Source organism: Balearica regulorum, chromosome 3, assembly GCF_011004875.1.
Source record: "Balearica regulorum gibbericeps isolate bBalReg1 chromosome 3, bBalReg1.pri, whole genome shotgun sequence".
NCBI lineage: Eukaryota > Metazoa > Chordata > Aves > Gruiformes > Gruidae > Balearica > Balearica regulorum.
This window is the reverse complement of record NC_046186.1, coordinates 110,383,020-110,404,135: the sequence shown is the minus strand read 5'-3', so window position 1 is coordinate 110,404,135 and position 21,116 is coordinate 110,383,020. Positions and strand designations below refer to the sequence as shown.

The 21,116-nt window shown below is 37.8% G+C and overlaps 1 protein-coding gene across 1 annotated transcript in view; it reads left to right on the top strand.

The window, feature by feature from the left end:
* Positions 1–21,116, top strand: part of NRXN1 (neurexin 1) — a 733,713-nt gene that overhangs the window by 362,066 nt on the left and 350,531 nt on the right. Inside the window, 3 exon segments of the mRNA XM_075749468.1 lie at positions 7,180–7,353; positions 11,911–11,937; positions 12,910–13,029. Coding sequence (XP_075605583.1) covers positions 7,180–7,353; positions 11,911–11,937; positions 12,910–13,029 — 321 coding nt within the window.

Below are 21,116 nucleotides of genomic sequence, written 5' to 3'. Positions count from 1 at the left end.
GGGGTATTCAGGGAAGATATTGAAGGCAGTGTAGAATTGGGCTGAAAAGATCAGTTTCTATATTCCTTCCCAAAAGAGTGACTTGCTAACCCATAAATTCCTTTTTTTTTTTTTTTTTTTCCTGTAATCAATTGTTTTGCCTTGCTTGGTTATCAGTACAGGGAATGTGGAAGATGGAAGGCACCACCTGTCACATCATACAACTGCCTTTTGCCCAAAGTATTTGAAAGGACAGATAACTTGGCAGAGCCTGGAGAAATAAACTAGACAACCGTTCCCTTCTTAGGTGAGAGATAGTCTAAAAGTGATAGAACTCATCACTCCAACAGGAAAAATATTTGAACACCCTACTTTTCTTCCAAAAAAAAAAAAAAAAAAAATCGCATCAAAACCGAAAGACTTCAACCACAAACCAATACTGAAGCTACAGAATGGACTCTTCGAAGTGAATTAGTGGGCATAAACCACTACATTTACACATTCATGTCTTCCCTCAAGTGCCCTTGCAAGTGGTAGACGAAATTCAGTCATGCTTGGCTGTAGCACCAAGCAGGCCTGTGAATGCACAGCAAGTGCATATTCTCTACTGTAAAGGGAGATTTGAAAAGCCATATGCTGGAGCGTATGTGCTGCAGAAGCTGTGTGGATGCATCATTTAAGTCTTTGTCAACTGTCCTTCAATTTATTATTGGTTTATGATCACAGCAGGCTTCTTCATTTATTAAAAAAGAACAATTGTATTTCATCAACGTTTTTAAAGGAACAAATAAACATTTAGTCAAGACTAATGAAAGTGAGGAGAGACTCTAGAATCACCACTCATCTGCTGTTCAGGCCCAATTCCTGTTCTACAATGTGGGTTGAAACCCCACATCTGAAAGAAAAGTCACCACTCTGCCTATCACACAAAGTAAATGATAGGTAGGTACTTTTGTACATTGGGGAGGGGAGAAGGTTATTAAGGACAAGTAGGCTCCTATACTTCATTGAATGTCAAAGGCATCTAGATGCCTATCTGACATTTTCATTTGCGACAATATCCCTTGATTCAGGATGTTCTTTATTGTGTCTCAGTCAGCACATATTCAGCTTGCGTGAGAGTAATTTATTTTCACATTTCAGTTGCCTCAAAAATACCTTAAGTTAGAATAATAGAATCATTTAGGTTGGAAAAGACCTTTAAGATCATCAAGTCCAACCATTAACCTAGCACTGCCAAGTCCACCACTAAACCATGTCCCCAAGCACCACATCTATGCATCTTCTAAATACCTCCAGGGATGGTGACTCAACTGCTTCCCTGGGCAGCCTATTACAATGATTGATGACCTTTTCAGTGAAGAAATTTTTCCTAATATAGTTAGGATTGTGTAGGTCTTCTTGTGTTGAGTTCCACCTAGTACTTCATTGTGCAACTTTTAAGATACTACAAAGTGATTTCTATTGAACAGCAAAACATCTGTTTTATGAAGGACTTGAAGAAAGTAAGCGCTTTTTTCTTTTGAGATTAGACTTTCCCTATTGTATTTCTCAGTCTTTGCAGTCTTCATTCCTCTTTGCCTGCCTGAGGGAAGAAGCTGTTACATGCTTGATCATTTTGAAATAGCGTATTTGGAGAAAAGTGGGCCTGACACCTTAACTTCACCACAGCCAGATGTTCCTTTGTATTTTCATATGTCATATAAAGGAATTGTGGAGATGCCTTGTTGCACTTTCAGAACCCACTGTGGTATGCCAGGGCTATACATCTCTTTCTTGGGGACTAATGCTGGTCTAGTATACACTGCAGAAGAACTCTTCTTCGTAGCAATGGTAGTGATTTAGTACAATGTGACATTAGAAACAAGACAGAGAAACTTCTTCTAAAATGGAAGAGAAATGAGGAGAATGGCTGAAAGTAGAGTTGAAACCAGCAGCACAAGAAGACACGAAGAGACAGAATGTCTGCTTTTGGAAAGAGAGATAGATTTGAAGGTGCCTTTGTGCAGCCATGTAAAAACATTCCAGGGATATAGTTTTTACGGGTTATGAAAAAGCCAAGCCACAATTCCTTCTACTATTTTATTTCCTCCTTTTTGTTTTGTTTTCATTCATACACAGAACCGTGTTTGAATGAATGGTGTTCAAGAAATGAACATCAGATATGTACAACAAAACATACAGATTTCGGAGAGTAAAGAAGCCTAACTGTATCCTGGTTAAACTACTTGTTCCCTGAGCAGTATTTGCATGTTGCTGTTACCATTACAAATGTGGATAATAATTCCCTCTCTACTAGTTCTTGAAGATAATGGTAGTCATTAAATGAAATGAATAGTTTTTGCCACCAGCATGTATCGTGTAAGAATTCTTGGGTGTGGATATAAATCAGGAAAGGAGGAAAGTCTATGGGGTGACCTGTCAGCAATGTCAGTAGTGCCAAATAATAAGATACTTCTGTTACTTGTTCAGAAAAAAAAATAAATAGAACAGCATCTTCAGTTTTTATTTTACATTAATTTTGTTTAGCATTTGCAAAGTTCTTATTATGAAGAAATGTAGAGACTTGGGATAAAAAAAGATGAGTTATTACAGACGGATTTGGCAGTATTTGTTTCACCAACAGTTGTGTGTGACTCACTGTTTTGTGGTGTTCTGTGCCTTTTTTCATAAGTGTGATTCCAATAATGAATACATTGAGAACTTGGGTTCCTTTATTAGCTAGCAATTTGTTTCTGTGTTAAATTCACTTGTTCATCAAAGTACAAATCAGCTCTAAGTCAGAAAAGAGATACATAGGTGTAAATAGGAAAGCTCCTTTTGGAATAAATGAAGGTCTTCATTACCTGTAAAAGATATAAATTGTACCCGCTAAACTCTTTTCTTTGCCAGTGCTTATGATATAACTGACTAGTACTATTATTGCCATGATTTATAGGTTTAGCTCTGAATGCTACTTGCCATCTGATTCCTCTGGTCTGCAATGAACATGCCAGTGAGAAACACTCTAGCATGCTTTTTTGGCCTGAAAAAAATGAAGACAGGAAACAATCCTCTCTCTCTAAATAAAAGGGGATAACTCTGTGTACTGACTCCTAATACAAGTAAGGAGAGAGTTGTGAGATTATGGAGTACCTGCTCTCAAATAAAGTGTTTTATTTGAGGATTCTCCAGAGATCAGAAGGAAATCTTGGAGCGCTCTATTCCCTCACCCGTTTCTTTACTACCTGCTACTTTGTTTATGCCAGTTGATATATTTTATATAAATTGATTATTTTCCATTATAAATTAAGGAAAGCCAGGATAAAAAAAAAAAATAGAGTCTTTTTCAGGAATACATTTAAAAATAAAAAAAAACCAAAAAAACCTTCAGAAGAAAATACATGCACAAAAGGTAACAGCTAAACTTTAGTTCCAGAAACTATGGTTAGCACTGTAATGCAAGTATATCCCCTTCTATATGTACTTAAAAAAATGCTCATCTGTTGAAAGAAAGAAAGAAGTAGAAGAATTGCATTTTCCATTGTTCTCAGCTCTTGAAATGGTGACACATTTTCAGTGGTAGCAGTATTGCAATAGTATTACATTTAGGCTGCAGCTAGTTTAGATAGTGTCGTGATCTCATACTATTGATCTGATGAACTGTGATCCCTTACTTAATAAAATAACTTACGTGTAATTCATAAGGGTAAGTAGGCAGATACACAACAAGGGATTAATCCTGTTTTAGAGCATGTAACGTTTCCAGTAGTAAAGCTGTTCTTACCTAAGAAATGAAAAAGAGGAGAAAACCTGGGAATCTCTATCATACTATGTTAATTCCTCTGATCTCTTTTAGTGGGATCAGGGACAAGCTTTATCTTTTCTGATCTTTTTTAATGCATGTTCAATATACAAATATTTTCATTAACAATATTTTCTGCAATTCTCTCTTGTCTAAATTTCTAATGGATTGAGATGGATTAAGTTTTGTAGGAAACTACTTCCTTCATTGAGATGAATGTGAAAATGAAGCATGTGATTAACTGAAATAAAAGTAGCTATGCAAAACATTTGTGATGGCAGATGTGAAAAAGTAACCAAGTGAAAAAATTTAAATAGCTTTAAAAAAAAAAAAATCTGAGTTTTAATTTCAGAGCCTATCCCTTAATAAAATTTTGTCTCTGAGAGAAAGTGTGGTTTTACGCCATCAGCAGCAATCTCAAACCACATTTGATATTAAATCTGGGAAAGGTTTAGCCCATGGTGATAAAAATACTTGTATATACTTTATAAAATGTGAAGTCTAATACTTAGTATGGCTGCTCAATACATATGATATGTATTAGTGTAGTGTATTAGCTAGTGCAAAAACAGAAATAAAGTTATTTTGAACACCAACAAAGTTAAAAAACTACCCAGAACATGTCTTTGTGGAAACTGTACCTTCAATAATGATCAGTTCTAATTATCAATAGTCTTAAGGAACTGTAAGTAAACAGTAGAGTTACAGCTTGTTTAGACTCAACTTAGTGTATTGTACTTCCGTGCATATGATACCCAGTTGAAAATATTCCAGTGTGTATTTTCAGGAGCAGATATTCTGAGTTTGGGTTCATATGCTGGCACAGTGACCTGGTCTTCTCCTAGCCATTAATCATAACTGACAATTGCTCCATGACTGTACACAGCAATCTCAATACGCGTGAGGGACGGATCTTAGGAATTAGCAGGAGATCAATTTGAAAGTTCGCGGCTTTAAATGTTTAACCAATCACAGAGTAAAAATGGTTGTTTGGACAGCAAACATGTTGGGAGGTTTAAGAAGAGGTTGCATGTGTCATGTCCAATAGAGCAAATTTAAACTTTTTAGTATAGGTGTGATTTTCTTAGTATTGTTCTCTGGAGTTTCCCTGTTTAAGTCTGTTGGAACCAGTTGAGATGAATTATATCTCTGTATTCTGTGCTGACAGTGACTGAAAGCACAGAACTTCAGGAAACCTGGAAGGGTTTTACTTTCTAGATGTTCCACCTGAGAAAAAGATGAAGAGCCTTTATCATGAGGCAAGAGTTTTTATTTTGTTTCCAGTTCAGCTGGTTGAAAAGTACAGAAGTTTTTCTGCTATGAATGAATTACATCCCATTTGTGGGAACATATGGATCACCATATTTTAATCTGTTATGTCTAATATCATGCTTCTGAGATTTATACTGTACCTCAAAGCTCTAGAGGAAAGCAATATCTTATTTTTCAAATTATGTACATGGAATGGAGAAAGCTTGAGGTTTCTTAGTACATGATACTGTAATGGTTGCTAAGACTTTTGGTTGGATGGCTTATAAAATTAATAATATACACATTCCTAAGCTTTTTATCTCCATTTCACTAATTCAAATAGAGTTGAGTTTTAGGGCTGGTATGTCGAGACTAAAAATTTTTCGCAGTCTGATAGACATTTGTTTGTTTAGGGCCATTTCCTTGCAGACAAACTGTAAACCATTGCAAAAAAGCACTAACTTGCACTCCCTTGCGAACAAGCAAGTATGCCAGGAGAACCAGGAAAAGGTGTGACTGCTGCTTGTATCAATAAGAGGGAGATTAAAATTAGCCACACGGGGTAGTGATGATAGCTAGTACATTCCGAGTTCTGTTGCTATAAAATCTGCCTGCAAAGCTTGGTAAACACTTAGGAAATGAACAATTTTGCATTTGAGGTGATGCAGAAATGCTCTGGTACATCCCGTAGCCTAGGCTCCAAAATCATCCAGACTGGGGGACATACTGGAAAGCCCAACGTAGATTAGAATGTATATTCAGATAGTCTATTGAAAATTTATGCTAGCACAAAACATGTCATCAGTGCTTGCATAGTTAGAGTAAGAATTTTGTCACTGAGTGATGCTTGAGAGTCGGATGCCCCCGTAAGCACCTTCTTTCAAACAGGTTCCGTGCTTCTCAGAAGCAAAGATGTCCTCTCTCTGTGTGCCTAAATGGGCCAAACTGCAGGCGTGCTCAGAGCACTCCCACCAGGCTGGCAAAGATGGCTGCTTTCTCCAAGTTAGAAGATAACAGAGCAGGACAGTGAACTCATGCAAGATGTAGGAAACCATGGTTTCATTCCTTTCTGTCTGTGACACAAAGAATCAAGCACATCTTGCCTGCCAGGAGAAGGACTGAAGCCTTGTAGCTGGGGTTGTGTTCACGCTGAGCATGCTTCCCCTCTCTGGCTGAGCAAAGCTCAGATTCATTTCTACAGCATGTCTTCAGCAACAGGTATGGAAAGCACCTCGTTAAACCTATAGTCTGACACTTAAGGCAAGCTTTAGGGAGGTAGGTTATGTTAGTTTGAAAGATCGCTGTTCTGCCTGCCAGAGACACCAAACACATGAAAGAAAGGCATAGCCTGAATTGTTTTAAAACAAAAAAGCATCCCCTCCCTCGGTATTTTGAGGAAAGTTATAGTTATGTCCTTGCAAAGTCAGTCCTGAGTAGGTTGCCTGAGGTTCATCAAAGAGAGCTGTTTATAATGTATGTCTGTCGTCAGAACTATTTTTGGCAATAAAATTCTGTTTGCTCAATGTGCAGATTGCCATTTTAAAGGCAACTAACTCCCCCTGTTCTCACATGACTGACACAGGATATGAATTTTGGTGGGGAGAATCAAATAATTTCACGCTTAACCATGGTATCACTAAGTTTCTCCTTAGATGTGTCCCTACACCCTTTATTTCTTGGCATGTTTTTAAATGGATGATTCTGGATATATGGACTTTAGGTGGATCTTGGTGCTCCGCTTATTGCCTTTTATCTCAGCGTGCTGGATCCATAATCGGGATGATCTGTGGACAGGTTCTCTGCTTGTGCTAACAACATGAATCAGTGCTAGATGCATTTCTAGATGGAGATTCTGTAACTGAATCCTCATCTGAGAAACAGATGCATATTTTCTGTATATATGAGCTGGCACATAAAAGACATGTCCAGGTACTTCTAAGTAATTGGTCATACAAATGTGAAGTCCACATGTGCATTTGAAAAAATATAGTCCTGCAAGGTCTTTTTGTATCATATATGCTATCAATGTTTTTTTCTACATTTATTTTGAAGAATGTTTTTCTGAGATACTTGTCATTCAGCACAAAAAGGCCAGAAGATCAAGCAAGTCAAAGATTCTACAGGGGTTTTTTTTTCTGTATCTGATATTTATTTCTCCTTAACAGGTGATTTGTATATTGGAGGAGTGGCCAAAGAAATGTATAAGTCCTTGCCAAAACTGGTGCATGCAAAAGAGGGATTCCAAGGCTGCCTTGCATCAGTTGACTTGAATGGACGGCTCCCAGATCTAATCTCAGATGCTCTCTTCTGCAATGGGCAGATAGAAAGAGGATGTGAAGGTATTAAATATGCTGATTTTTTTTTTCATGTCATAGTGAAAGTGTTGTGTGAATCCTGCCGAATTTTGTTGATATGTACACTCTGTACATAGAGAGACTGTATTTTACCTGCTTCTAATTGATCTTGTTTGACCGTTTCTTTTATAAAGACTACATGGTTTTTAGTATTATGGAGACAAGTGGGTGCCTGCCCTACAGCAGAGAGACTGATGTAAGAGCAGGAGTTAACTTCTTAAATGTTTAATGTAGGTTCCATCCTTCTCCAGTGGCAAGATATTTTGCATGTATTTTGTTTATTTCTGATGTATTTTAATTAATGATAGAAACAATAGCAATTAGCTTCAATGAACTCCTTTATATCTTCATAACACTTAGGCATTAGCTAATGCTGAGACAGCACACATTTTGAGTTGATTAATTCAAGGCTAATTTACGAAACTTTAAGATCAATCTTCCATATTCTCTATTTTTGCTGACCCCTGAGATTTGTATTGTCATGGTCCTTCCTATCTGAAATCAGTAACAGCCAAACATATTTTATCTCACATTTTTTATGTCTTTATTGACTCATCTGGAATATCATGGAATTTAAGTGGGGGCAGAATTAGAAGAGGTGTATTTGTAATTCAAGGGTGTCAATCTCTAGCTATCTTTCCAACTGTCATTTAATCCCACGTTATTTTTACTATGATTTATGGAATAATTTAAATCAATTCTCTGTCTCTGCACATAATTCACATTCACACAATTCTGAATTTTGTGGTTATGTTCAATTTTATGTGTTCTCCCCTCTGTCAAGTGCCATTCTTCTCTGGGCAGAAAAATGTGTAAATGACACTGTAGAATTTCACATTGGAATCTTGATAATTTTGATATCAAGTTTGTTAAGTTTGCAAATAGACATTGTAAAAAATCCAAACAGAGATGGGGGGGTTTCCTCAAGCTTCATGAGATGAAACTTTCTGGTGGATAAATTTTGTCTCCTCTTTTGTTGTGCCTACAGTAAGTTTGTACACGTGGAAATTTTTTGCTCTTTACCTGCTAGCTTTAATTAACAGTATAAATTCTATTGATAGCACATAGAAATACGTAAAATTCACAACTTATTCTTCCATAGCTTTAGTGTCTATTTAGTTCTATCATGAATGGAAAAAAATTGTATAAATTAGTTTGTCACTGAGTTTAGAAAATCAGATTCTGCTTTCTGAATGATGCTAGCAAGTTCCATGCCTGCACCATCCCTTCCAAGAGTCAAAGTACACCTTAATTCCATTTTACATTTCATAGCTGCTTTTGAAATTATGTAATTTTCTAAATGAATTTTATGTACTTCAAAGAAACATTGCCACAGGCCTAGAGTGCGAGTTCACCTTTTAAACCAGTGGCAGAACTCAGCTATCAGTGAATTTAATAAAGCTACCAACAATTTAATAAAGGCCGTAACTCTCCTTTTTGGTGGAGAGTCAGTTTTTTCTGACACCAAAATCACCTGACACAAGCAAAATGGTCAAACCAGATGTGCTGCCTGGCTCCCAGAGAACTGCCTCATCAAAAGTCTTTTGCCCACAGAAGGAAATCTTTAACAGCACGGAATGAAATATTCCCAAGTTAACTCTTCCATCTCACTTTTTTACTTCAAGTCTTCCTGTCTGACCTGTCTGTCAGTGTCTTGTCTGCAGACCATGGATCAGATGTACAAAAAAAATGTTCTGACACCTAAAATATGATTTAAGTCACTTGCAAATTTAGCTGCCTCCTAGAAGTCTCTTGTATGCCTCTGCTGCTGTGTAGAGGCAGGACTGTCTCCATCCTTACAGAGCTGAGCAGTTTTGCATCTGTCTCGCACTGCAGTGGGATGCGTAAGCTCTGTAAGTCCCCTGAGATCTCGAGTCCAAAGAGATCAGGACACAGCAGCAGAAGTAATTTCAAAACCATAAGTATTAGTCACCGCTACTCTCAATCCAAAAGACAGCTGGCTGTTCGGGTGGGTGTGTATATATATATATGTCCTTTGTTAAGATATCAGCCTGCTGCAAATTCTTTCCTGAGAAGTGAGGAACTGGGATTTGATGTTCTTCAGACTCTTATGGGACTGAATTCCCCACCTTTCTGGTACAAAAAAATTGGAGTGAAAGCTCTTTTTCTCTCTTCTGTCAAACTGTGAAGCCATGATGTACTTCTAATTAATTTTATCTGTTAGGATTTTGTTCTTAAAATATTGATATTTCTCAGTAACTTTACTCTCATAAGTGCACGTTAAAAATTCTTTCTTTGGAACACTTTTTTTTGCAAACCCACACATGGGATTGGTGTGGCAAGTTATAAGGCTTGCATTTCAAAGTTTCAGCCACAGGCAGGCAGACATCTCTGTTCTCTATCATTGAGCGTTGAATATAATTTACACTTGGCTGAATCCACCTTGTTGACAAATTTTCAATGGCTAGAACAGATAGAAACTAACAGCTAGAAACATAAACATGCTAACTAGCTCTTCAAATTGTTAACAGCAGACCCCAGAGCCAGGTTATAAGTGTCAGCCCACCATTTTTCTCCAGTCAAATCCATTGTATTTTCTTCACACACTTTAATGTAGAATTCTATAAATTACGGAATGATAAAAAAATAGTTTTAATATATGTAGGAGGAAAATGCACTGTTTGCATGCATGCACATTTATAATGTAATTAGTGTATTAAATGAACTATATGAAGAGTTTCAAAGTATTAACATACATGAAGATTCTTGGTGGTGGGATATGGATTTGTTTTTGCAATATATAGTAAAACGTTGTACGTGCTATGTAATAATGCTTTTTGTGTAATATATAGCATGTAAGCTCTCACTTAAGACAAATATGAGAGACCAAATCCAGTCAATTAAAAAGACTGCAGTGAAAACTGAATAAATTAGAATATTTAAATAGAATGTGAATCAAAAGGTGGGTGCTTGAGAAGAGTGTATTACCATGTTTTTACTAAATAGCTTAGTTCTGTAATATATGTAGGAAAATATGAACCTGTTGTGATAGCTATTATAGTATTTACTGACATTAAGCAGTCCTCCTCTGTTCTTATAAAAAAAAAGCCTACTTTTATTAAAATAAATTCTTACACATAATCTAGTCTTGATGGCAATTTTAAAATAATGACTACTATAGATAAGCCAAAAGTGCTAAGAATCAATTTCATAAAAAGCAAACTACCTTGCTTTTTTAACAAGATCCTATCTGTATTTTTTCCAGATATGTCTATTTTACCATGCACTTCTTAATGTGCCTCAGGGTCCTGCAGTTTAGGTACTTTTAAGTCCTTGTGACTTTTGCTCTACTTTTGCAAAGATGAGGAAATTTAACATTGCATAACTAAAGTGTAAATAAATGCATGAATATATAACATTTAAACACCTACAGATATTTTCACTTCATCTTTGTAAAGTTTCCGAGTAGCAGAATCTGGTGAGAAAAAAATGTGTCTTGTCTTGTCAGCTACAGGATTCTGTCATTATAATCCCCAGCTCAAGAAAGGGTGATGTAATGCCCAAATGTTTAAACTTCTGGGCTCAAAACTCCAAAGAAAAGGAAATCGCTAACCTACGTCCAGCTACTGCAGCCAATTAGTGTTGTTGGTGGTTGTTATTATTATTACTATTACAGGAGAAAATAGAACAGTTAAGAGTTTTGCCAAAACAGGGACGCAATGTACACTGCCCTCATTCTTAACCGCACTGGTGACTGGCCCCGTGAGCAGAGCCTCGTTTAAAGCAAGTGGCCATTGAACTGACTTAAATCATATTGATATGGATTTTTCTGAAATACTGGCAAATAAAAAAAAAAAAAAAAAGCCACACTGAGATCTTTGAAGGAGCTGTAATGTGAAAGAAGGGTTAAGTGGATTTCTCTCCACAGGATGATTTAAGATATTTATATAATCTTTGGACCAGTTTTGCCCTGTCATCAATGACTAGCAGTGGGAGTTCTAAATGGATATTGATGTGTCTTCCTCAAAACAATTTAGGAGAATTTTATTATCCCAGAACTAAATTTTTCCTTATAGTGTCAAGAGTCAGTGTGAAATGTGTGTGTGAGCTCATAGTAATCTGTAATTCACCGTCTGTATTTCAGTCTTCATTCACCAGTCACGAAGAAAGGGCTAAAAAAGGAAAGACCAGAGAGGATGACGGTGCTAATTATTCCTGAATTCAGTGTATCTGAACATGACAAATGGCTAGTCAGGATTCAGCCATGCATCTACTCTGCTAATGCATTCATATCTATCCAAGGAAGAATAAAAAAAACTTTTAATTTTCCTTCATTACATGTCATCAGCTCAATTAACCATTATATTTGTAGTAAAATACTGGCAAATTACTGCTTTCTTATTTTGGCTTGCCTGAAGATTTATGGCTATTAGCATTAATTTGTTTGCATTATATGGCATTTCTTTCTCTCTTTAACAGCAGCATGCACTTACTCTGAATGTTTTTTTTCTGTGTTTGCTGCCATTTCAATATTGCTTACTAACATTTAATATATTTTGCTTTTTTATTTTGCTGACAAAGTTGCATTGATGAAAGCTGATTTGCAAGGTAGATAGCCCTGTGTGTATTAAACAAGACTGAAACCCCCAATGCACAGTTGGATTTCTGCAATAAATGCCCTGTACATTTCAGAACTAAAGTGTCTTATTTTGTTTCAGATTTTGTCTTTCACACCTCTAAAACAATGGGCTACACGAACCTTCATTTTCCAGCATAGCTTGCATAAAGGCTTTCAGTCTTGAATATATTTGTATAGTGATTGCTTTAGTGCTTTGATCATTCCTTTTCAAATTTATTTATATTTCAGTAGTCTAGTTATGATTCTCTAGAAATAGAGTAGCTTTGTTTCTCATGCATATGTCATATTTTGGCATGCCAGTTCATTAGTTGTCTGAATTTCTGCATTTCCCCTTAAAAAACGAACCTGCATGGGATCCCTGAAGCATGTGAATCAGTACTTGCCAACATTCCTTCCAAAGAATCCCAAACTCCTTTTAATTTCAGACCTAAATCATTTAAAATAATTTGTGGGATTAAAAGCATTGTATAGTGTAGTTTCATTTCTTTTTTCTTTTTTCTTTTTTTTTTTTAAATTTACTTTCCAATCTTTACTTTCATCTCCTAGAGCTTTGCTTTCTGTGGCATCTGGCTTTGCTGTTTGAAATGTATTTACAGGAAAAAAAAAAATGCTGAAGTTTGTAGAAAACATTTAGCCAGTTAATGGTCTGACATGAGATTAACAAATAACTTGCAACAAAGTTAACGTTCCCACTGTACCTGGAATAACTTTGCTTCAGTTTGTGTACTCTTACGTGTTTGACATACCAATCTTAAAATTAAAGCAAAACCACCTTTTTAATATTACATTCTGCTACAAAAATCGGCCAGTTTGTGTGCGTTTTACTTGGTAACTCTTTGCTCGTTTGATTTGAGATGTTGGCAACTAGTTAATGTGATCCATTGAGAAATACCTTTCTTTGGAAGACAAAGTGCAAGTCCTTTTCTGTATGTTCTCATCAGGCCCCAGCACCACGTGCCAAGAGGATTCATGCGCAAACCAGGGAGTGTGCTTACAGCAGTGGGATGGATTCAGTTGTGACTGTAGTATGACCTCCTTTAGTGGACCATTATGCAATGACCGTAAGTACGCCAAAAAAATGCTGATCTGAACGCTCGAGAGCTGTAAGGCAATATTTGAAGCAAGTGTCTGAAGCTTTATAGTGTTTTAATATTAAATATTTAAATGAACTAGCAAACCCTGTGAAAATCTGTAAGGTTTGTGGGATGAACATAACTAAAATATACCGTATAAATTTTGGACAATATGCAGGATCAAACACTGACAGAATTTGGTTTTATTATACTTGATTGCATGTCTAATATACTGATGGTTACCTGTTTGAAAGAATCCCTTTCCTGCATAAATGTTACCAATAGGTTTTTTTCCTGATTGAAAAAACCTTTTACATTTTATTATCTTAAGCTATATTGTAATTTTGTAGCATTATATCATGAGGGCTATAATTACTGTGAAACAGTTGACAAGGCTCATTATCTCCCTTTGTAGATTTCTTTAAGTGACACACTAAGCATGCCGATAATAAAAGCATGCCGAGTATTTTAGTTCTTTTAAATTTCATCTGAATAAAACTACATAACATATACCAACCATCTGGTCTTTCATGAAAAGCTTAAATGTGTCAAAAATAAGGGGCCTGATTCACCGATGTCATAATCTAGTTTTATTCCAATCTAGCCTTATTGATCTAAATAGAATTATGCAGAAGTCAAAGTGGAATATGCAAGAGCCATAATGATCCACGGTAACTGATTAAAGCCAGCTACTGAGTTTTCCTTTTAACTCGTCACATTTGAAATATCCAAATGTTGCACATTTTTATATCCATATGAAGAGGGAATTTCTTTAAAGCTGAGCATTTTTATTTCTGTTTGTATACACTTATCTGAATGAATGACTGATGGTAAAAAGTGTTGGTATAACTGTCTAGTCAATCCTTCTGGGTTTTTAGGTCTTGTTCTGGTTCTGTATTCTACAGCAAGGTGTACTTTCTTCGAAAAAACCTAAAATAGCAGAATAATTCTAATCTGAAAAGCTTTTGGCTCAAATTGTATCTAGCACAAGGCTAGAAAATAAATTCTATGTAAAAGCTACATTAATTATTCTCATGAAAGTGCCACTTTTTTACCCTTGACCATGTTTGACAACTATGGAAAGGGCCCATCTCAGTCTGTTTCTCTACAGTTGCTGTCACGGTAGAAATGAAATGTGGTATCAAAAAAATTTTGATAATTCGAGCAAAGGTTTGGGTTTATTTTATGTATATGAGTTTGCCCTTCCTAGCAATATGAGTGATTCATCATACTGCTAAACATATATTTTTAAAGATTTCAGTACCCTATCTGCTACAGGAGAAAATTATTTGTTTCTGTTTTACTTTTAAGTTGTTATTTCTGTTCCTCTGTGATCTTCGAGTTCTTCCAAAAGTAACTAAAATCTATGAATAAGAAGTTACATATTCCACATCTAGCAAAGCAAAAACTCTGTTTATAAATTTGTCTTAGGAGTACTGGTGTCTGGACCTGGAATATTCTATGAATTATTTCTTCAAGTGACAGCTATTGCATAAATTTGGTGAACTGATGAACTTAAGAAAGATATTTACTAACCTGTGAAGGCTCATTTGTATAGTAACATTATGGACTACATTGTACACAATCAGATAATTCTCAATATACTATTTCTGGTGACGGTAAAGGAGTACCTTTAGTACGTGGCTGTTAAAAATACTTACTTTTTTCCCAGATAAATCTTTTTTTTTTTTAATGTTCTTCTATCACAAACATGAAATATAAATTTATCCTAGATATCGATGTTTTGTAATAGAATGTAGAGTCTAGTAAACGTAATACATTTGATTCCTGCTTTATCTTGGCTCCTCAGATTAGTTCAGATACCAAAAATCTGCAAAGCAAATCTAGAGATTTTTCATAATGGTAGATGTGAGGGAAAGAGGAGAAATAATGTAATCTCAATATCATGTAGAGGCTCCTAGACTTCTCTCTGCTGTGTTTGGGAAGAGCATAAGGGAAAGAGGAATGATGAAATATTACTATAGTTTTTAGTAACTTGCATAGGCTGCACACCACATGCTAAACTTCTGCAGCACTGACGTAAGACAAATTCCCTTCACGTGAAGAAAGATTATCTTGGCAACAGGTCTGGAATAGCGCCTGCTTGTTGCTGCATCCCCTTCAGAAGGTTTTAGGCGCGTTCCTGAGCGATGTGTGTGTGAGTATGTTTCCATTGCAGATTGCACATGGGGCGATGCTGGTTGGCAGAAGCTGAAATCTAATCCAGTATTGCTACACAGACAGGCCCTTGGCTTATTTTACATTGTAGTGTACTGTTTTATGTGAAATGGAGTATTCTCACAGGCAGTGATTTTTCATTACCAAACTCAAAAATTGACCACTTAAAAAAAAGTGTGAGTGGTCATAAAAGAAACAATTAAAGTACCTGGTTTATGGAGACTTGTGTCCCTCCTGTACTGGATGTCCATGTCCAGGCTGCAGGGTGGCCTCGGTCAGGAGAGACCGGGGCTGACCTGTGCTGGACATGGCCAGCTCCAATGGACCCACCACAGGGCACAGCTGAGTCCCTCAGCCGAACTGGTGGCACCTCTATGAAAACACGCTTAGAAAGTATGTCATTCTTACAAAAATGCTGGACAGATTAAGGAGGAGGGAACAAAAAGAGTGAGAAACAGCAGAGGGAACGCCAAGGTCAGAGCAGGGGGAGTGGGCAAGCAGCTGGGTGGGAGTTTGGGCCTCAGCCAGTATTAACCCACCACAAACTGCTCGTTATTTTGTCCCACAGTTAACCCACCACAGCTCCTCACTATTTTGTTCCACCAGTTCTTAGGGAACATATTTGAGTAGGAATTTCAGAGTGATGAAATGGCTGAGGTGAGAGGGGACCTGTGGAGATTGTCTAGTCCCTCTAGTCAGCTAGTACAGGCTGTCCAGCACTGTGTCCCGCTGGGTTTTGAATATCTTCAAGGATGGAGACGCCACAACCTCTCTGGGCAACCTGTGCTAGTGCTCATTCGCCCTCACAGTACAAACATTTTTCTTAGATTTAAATGAAATTTTGTGTATTTCAGTTCTATTGCCTCTTGTCCTGTCACTGGGCACAACTGAGAAGAATTTGCCTCTGTCTTTTTAGCTCCGACCCATCAGGTATTTGAAAACATTGACAAGATCCCCACTAAGCCTTCTCTTCTCCAGGCTGTGAACAGTCCCTGCTCTCTCAGCCTCTCTTCACATGGGAGATGCTTCAAGCCCTTAATCGCCTTTGTGGCCCTTTGCTGGACTTCTCCCAGCGTGCTCATGTTGCTCTTGCACTGGGGAGCCCAGTGCTAGGCGATGGTGCTTCAGATGCACCTCAGCAGCGCTGAGTTGAGGGGAAGGATCACATCTCCAGCTTTCTGCGACGTTTTTCCTCATGCACCACTGATGCTGTTGGCCGCCTTTGCCACAAGACCACATTGCGGACTCATGTTCCACTTTGTGTCTACCAGGATGCCCAGATCCTTTTCTAAAAAGCTGTTTTCCAGCTGGTCAGGCCCTAGCCTGTCCTGGTGCATAGGGTTATTCCTCCCCAGGTGCACGATTTGGCATTTTCCTTTGTTTGACAAGGTTGTTCTTGTCAGCCCACTTCTCCAGCTTGTCAGCATCCCTCTGAATGGCAGCACACGCATCTGGTCTATCAACCACTCCTCCCAGTTTTGTATCATCTGCAATTTGCATAAATGTGCACAAATTACCTTGCTGCATTTGAGTTGATACTTTCAGCACGTTTCCCATAGTAACCTCAGTGCACGAAGGTTTGACATCGTTCCTAGGCTCTGCAATGCAAATGTTTCACGTGTATCATTCTTGTCTTTAATTTCCAAAAGAGAGTTTGGAGGAAATAATGAAAGAAATAGTTTCTTGAAAAGTGTTGTAATTCATTCTACTAATACAGTATGCAAGAAGTTTCTTTAATCTTTCCTATAACAGCAAATTACTACACCTGTGCGGTTCAATGTATTATTCCAGCTGAAAATGTGCATAGCTTAAAATGAAGATGTTTACAAAGTTCTCTCAAAATAAGCACCATGTGAGGCAGGTTGTTTCTTTCCCAGTCCAAGTGTCCTCTGTGCATCAGCTAGAGAGAAGGGGAAGTTTAGGGAATGTACTCCTATGGAAAATGACCTGGGCCAGCCAAGGGTACAGCTACAGTTTTTACGGCTGTCATCAGGAACATTCACAGTTTAATCCACAAAAGTTTTGCTTAGTTGCAAATCTTGGTACTCCACTACAGTGAGTGTGGTGTGCCTGTAGACCGTAAGCCTCCGTGGTGGCACAAGTGGGAGCATTCTGTGTGCTGCAGTTTTCTATTTACTGGAAGATAAACAAGGCAGGGGAAGTTTTAACCCCAAGATGCTATACAGATTGTCATTTTCTCTTTCAATGTGATATGACACTTGGAGATTCAGGGCAACAGTGCTCTTTAGATGTGATAGACAGAAGTGTTACACTGGTAAGTGTAAAGCAGACCAGTAGCAGTTGTTCCTAAAAAATGAGATTATATAGAAGAGTGTACTAAAAGGACAGTTAGTGGCTGTTCTTACAAATGGATGGCTGCATGCAACTCCTGTGAGAAAATACGTCGTGAACTTCGTAACTATTTCTAACAGCAGGTTATGTGGTGAAAGCTATCCTCCCAGGGAATTCAGGTTTTTAGAAGAGCGGGGCTGAAAATTACTCTGGAAAAACAAAACAAATCTATAAGAGACTATCTGCTTTCTATAAATTTATGTCTGTTTTTACTCGGGCAGTCTTTAAGTATAGCCATATTAGTGAATGTAATGGCATGTTTGTGGAAACAAATACTGCTATTATGGCATAGAAAATAGCAGACATAATAACATTGTCACATTACGTTAGTATAGAAATGTTCTGTGCAAAATTACAGGGCAGCTTCAACACTGTCTGTTACCATAAGGGAGTAATGTATTGGCGTTGTACTTGTGATGGTATAGATAACACTGTGTCAACACTTCCATTAAAATCCGTTTCTGAAGGGTTAGAACTTCACCACGCAGTCTCTTCTGACTAGGAATTTGACATTCTCAACCACTGTGAGTAACAAAACTTTTCTTAAAAGTTCTCATATTTTATTTTGACTCTTTACCAAGAAAAAAATCAAAACCCCTCATTTAAATGGAGAACTGTGTCAATATTACAAAATGGGTTCACGTTTGATTTTCTTGATATTTGATTGCATTATAGAGATACTGCCTTTCAGCTAACACTATATCTGTAGTGATGGTTAGCTTTTATTTTAAATGTGTTTGGATGTTAATATAATAGTTGTTGTGTATTGGAACAATTTAATTGGAGATTGGACAAGGAGTTCAAGGAAGACCTGCTAGGAAAAGATGGAATCCACCTGCCAAGGTGGGGCAAAAGCATCTTTGCCGCAAGCTAGCCAACCTGGTAAGGAGAGAGCCAGGACTAGGAATGGTGTGGAATGAAGATGACAACTCACAAGAAAGTGAGGAAATAGTGGACTGAGTGTGACAGGAAGGTGTGGAGCTCTGCCCAGAGACAAGTGATGAGCCAGCTGAGAGCTTATGGGTTAGAGTTAGAGGGCAGATCAAAGTGTAATATGATGTGATGAGTACCTGCTACAAACTGCCTCATAAGGAGCAAAAAATAGATGAGGCCTTCTTCAGACAAGTTGAAGAAGCCTCATGTTCACAGACCTAGTCCTCATGGGGGACCTGAATTACCCCAGTATCAGCTGGAGGGGCAACAGTGCAGGGCACAAGCAATCTAGATGGCTGGAGTGCATTTACTTGCTGATTCAGGTGATCAAGGAGCCAATGAAGGGAGGCACACTGCTAGACCTCACACGTGCAAATAAGGAAGAATGTATCAGGGTTGTGATGGTCAGGAAGTTCAGGTTCTTGAGAGGTAGGAGCAAGACAAAAAGCTGGAACACAATCCTGGGCTTCGAGAGAGCAGACCTTAGCCTGTTGAGGGACCTGCTTGGAAGAATCCCATAGGGCCCAGGAGAACTGTTAGATTTTCAAGGATCACTTCCTCGAAGCTGAGGAACTCTCATACACAACCTCATACACAAAAAATCAAGCAAAAGTGGCACAGGGCAGGAGGAGCCTCTGACAAAACTCAAACATTAAAAGAGAGTGTGCAAGAGGTGGAAGCAGGGTCAGGTGGCCCAGGAAGAATATAAAGATGCTGTCCATACATGCAGGGATGGGATTAGGAAAGCCAAGGCCCACTTGGAGTTTAATCTGGCAAGGGCCATGGAGGGTAACAGGAAGGGCTCCTACCGGCAGTGAAAAAGCAGGAAAATGTGGGCCTGCCCCTGACAGGGGTGAGGGAACCTCATGGCAAGGGACATGGAAGAGACTGAGATACTCAGTCTTCTTTGCCTTGGTCTTTCCTGGTAACAGCAGCCTTTAGCGCTTTCAGCAATCCCAGGTCCCTGAGATCAGTGGGAAAGTCTGGAGAAAGACTTAGCTCAGTGGAGAAAGATCAGATCAGGGAATATCTAAACAAAGTGGACATATCCAAGTTCCTGAGACCTGATGGGAGGCATCCATGAGTGTCACAGGTCATTGCAACACTGCCCTTGATTACGTATGAAAGGTCATGGCTACTGGGGGTGGTTCCTGAAAAAGTAAGGGTTTCTCCTGACTTCAAGGAGGAGGAACCAGTAAACTACAGGCTGGTCAGCCTCACCTTGATCACTGGAAAGTTGATGGAGAAAATCTGCCTGGAAGCCACTTCCAAACATATTAGGACAAGAAAGTTATTAGGGGTAGCCAGTATGGACTTATGAAGGGGAAATTATGTATTCTTAAATGACAGCGGATTCGGTACTTAGGTATTTGTCATTTTTTTGATAAACTGACAGTCTATGTTCTGATTTGCAACCATGCTGAGCACTCAAAATTGGGACTGAAACATGTATGTTTCCAGAAAATCAAATCTTAATTATTTCAGATTGAATACACTGAACAGTGGATACTTTTGGCTGTTACTGAGGATAGTAGAAACTAGGCACTGTAAAAATACATTAGTTAATGTTTATGAGAGTTTTGGATATTAGAGTATTTGACATTATGAAAATTCCATGAGGAACTGAATGATTCTCTCTTCAGTGTTTGGAGAGTGCATTAAGTAATATTGAGGTTATACTTTGAACCACAAAACCCTAAATATTGAGTCAGCATTCAACTTCTGCAATAAGCAAGCAGTTTTATAAACACCAGCCTTCTTCACTGCAGAATTCTGATCAAAACAGTCGCATTCTTGCACTGAATGAGACGAGTCTTATACTTTGTGAACATGTAATTAGCAATTATGTAATAATCTATATGCAAGGAGGGGTAATTTAATACTGCACACAGAAGGATAGACCTGGCTTTCCTTAGGTTTGCAGTGGTTTGTGTTTAAAGTTGTGTATGTGTATATATATTTAAAAAAAATAATCGCACACTGTATTTATAGGTTATGAAACACAGGAGTATTTATTATTTTCTCTTATCCATGCCACTGACTTTTTACAGTCTTCTGAACTATCATATGGTGTTGACAATGGATAGTCATTCTGCTCTCACAATGTCTTACTTCTTCTGGAATGCAAATCAGAGTGCGATATTCATAAAATCTCTGTTTACATTATCAGTCCGGTATTACACAAATGATGGATTTAAATCAATTTACCAGACATACTTCTTCCACATTTATTAATTGATTTAACTGTTATGGATACTGCATCTTTCAGACCTTTGACACCTAGAGTGTAAGATCAGTCTTAATGCTACTTTTATGAGAAGGATATATACAAAATAAAGAAGCTTAGTTGAACCAGTGACTGAAAGATAAACTAACCATAAGAGCCGCTCAGTAGTACTTTCTAAAACAATATTACATATTCCTGGCTCAGACTTTGCAGTTGCTAGCTACCAATAAACGCATAACCTGCTATTAAGAAAAGGGATAGAAAATTCCTCAGAGTACTTTAAAGCACATTTGATTTCCATCTCCAATAGCTGAGAATTAAAAAATCTGTCCCTGATAACATACCAGTCTAAATACTTCATATGATTATTTTGCCACAGAGGCTC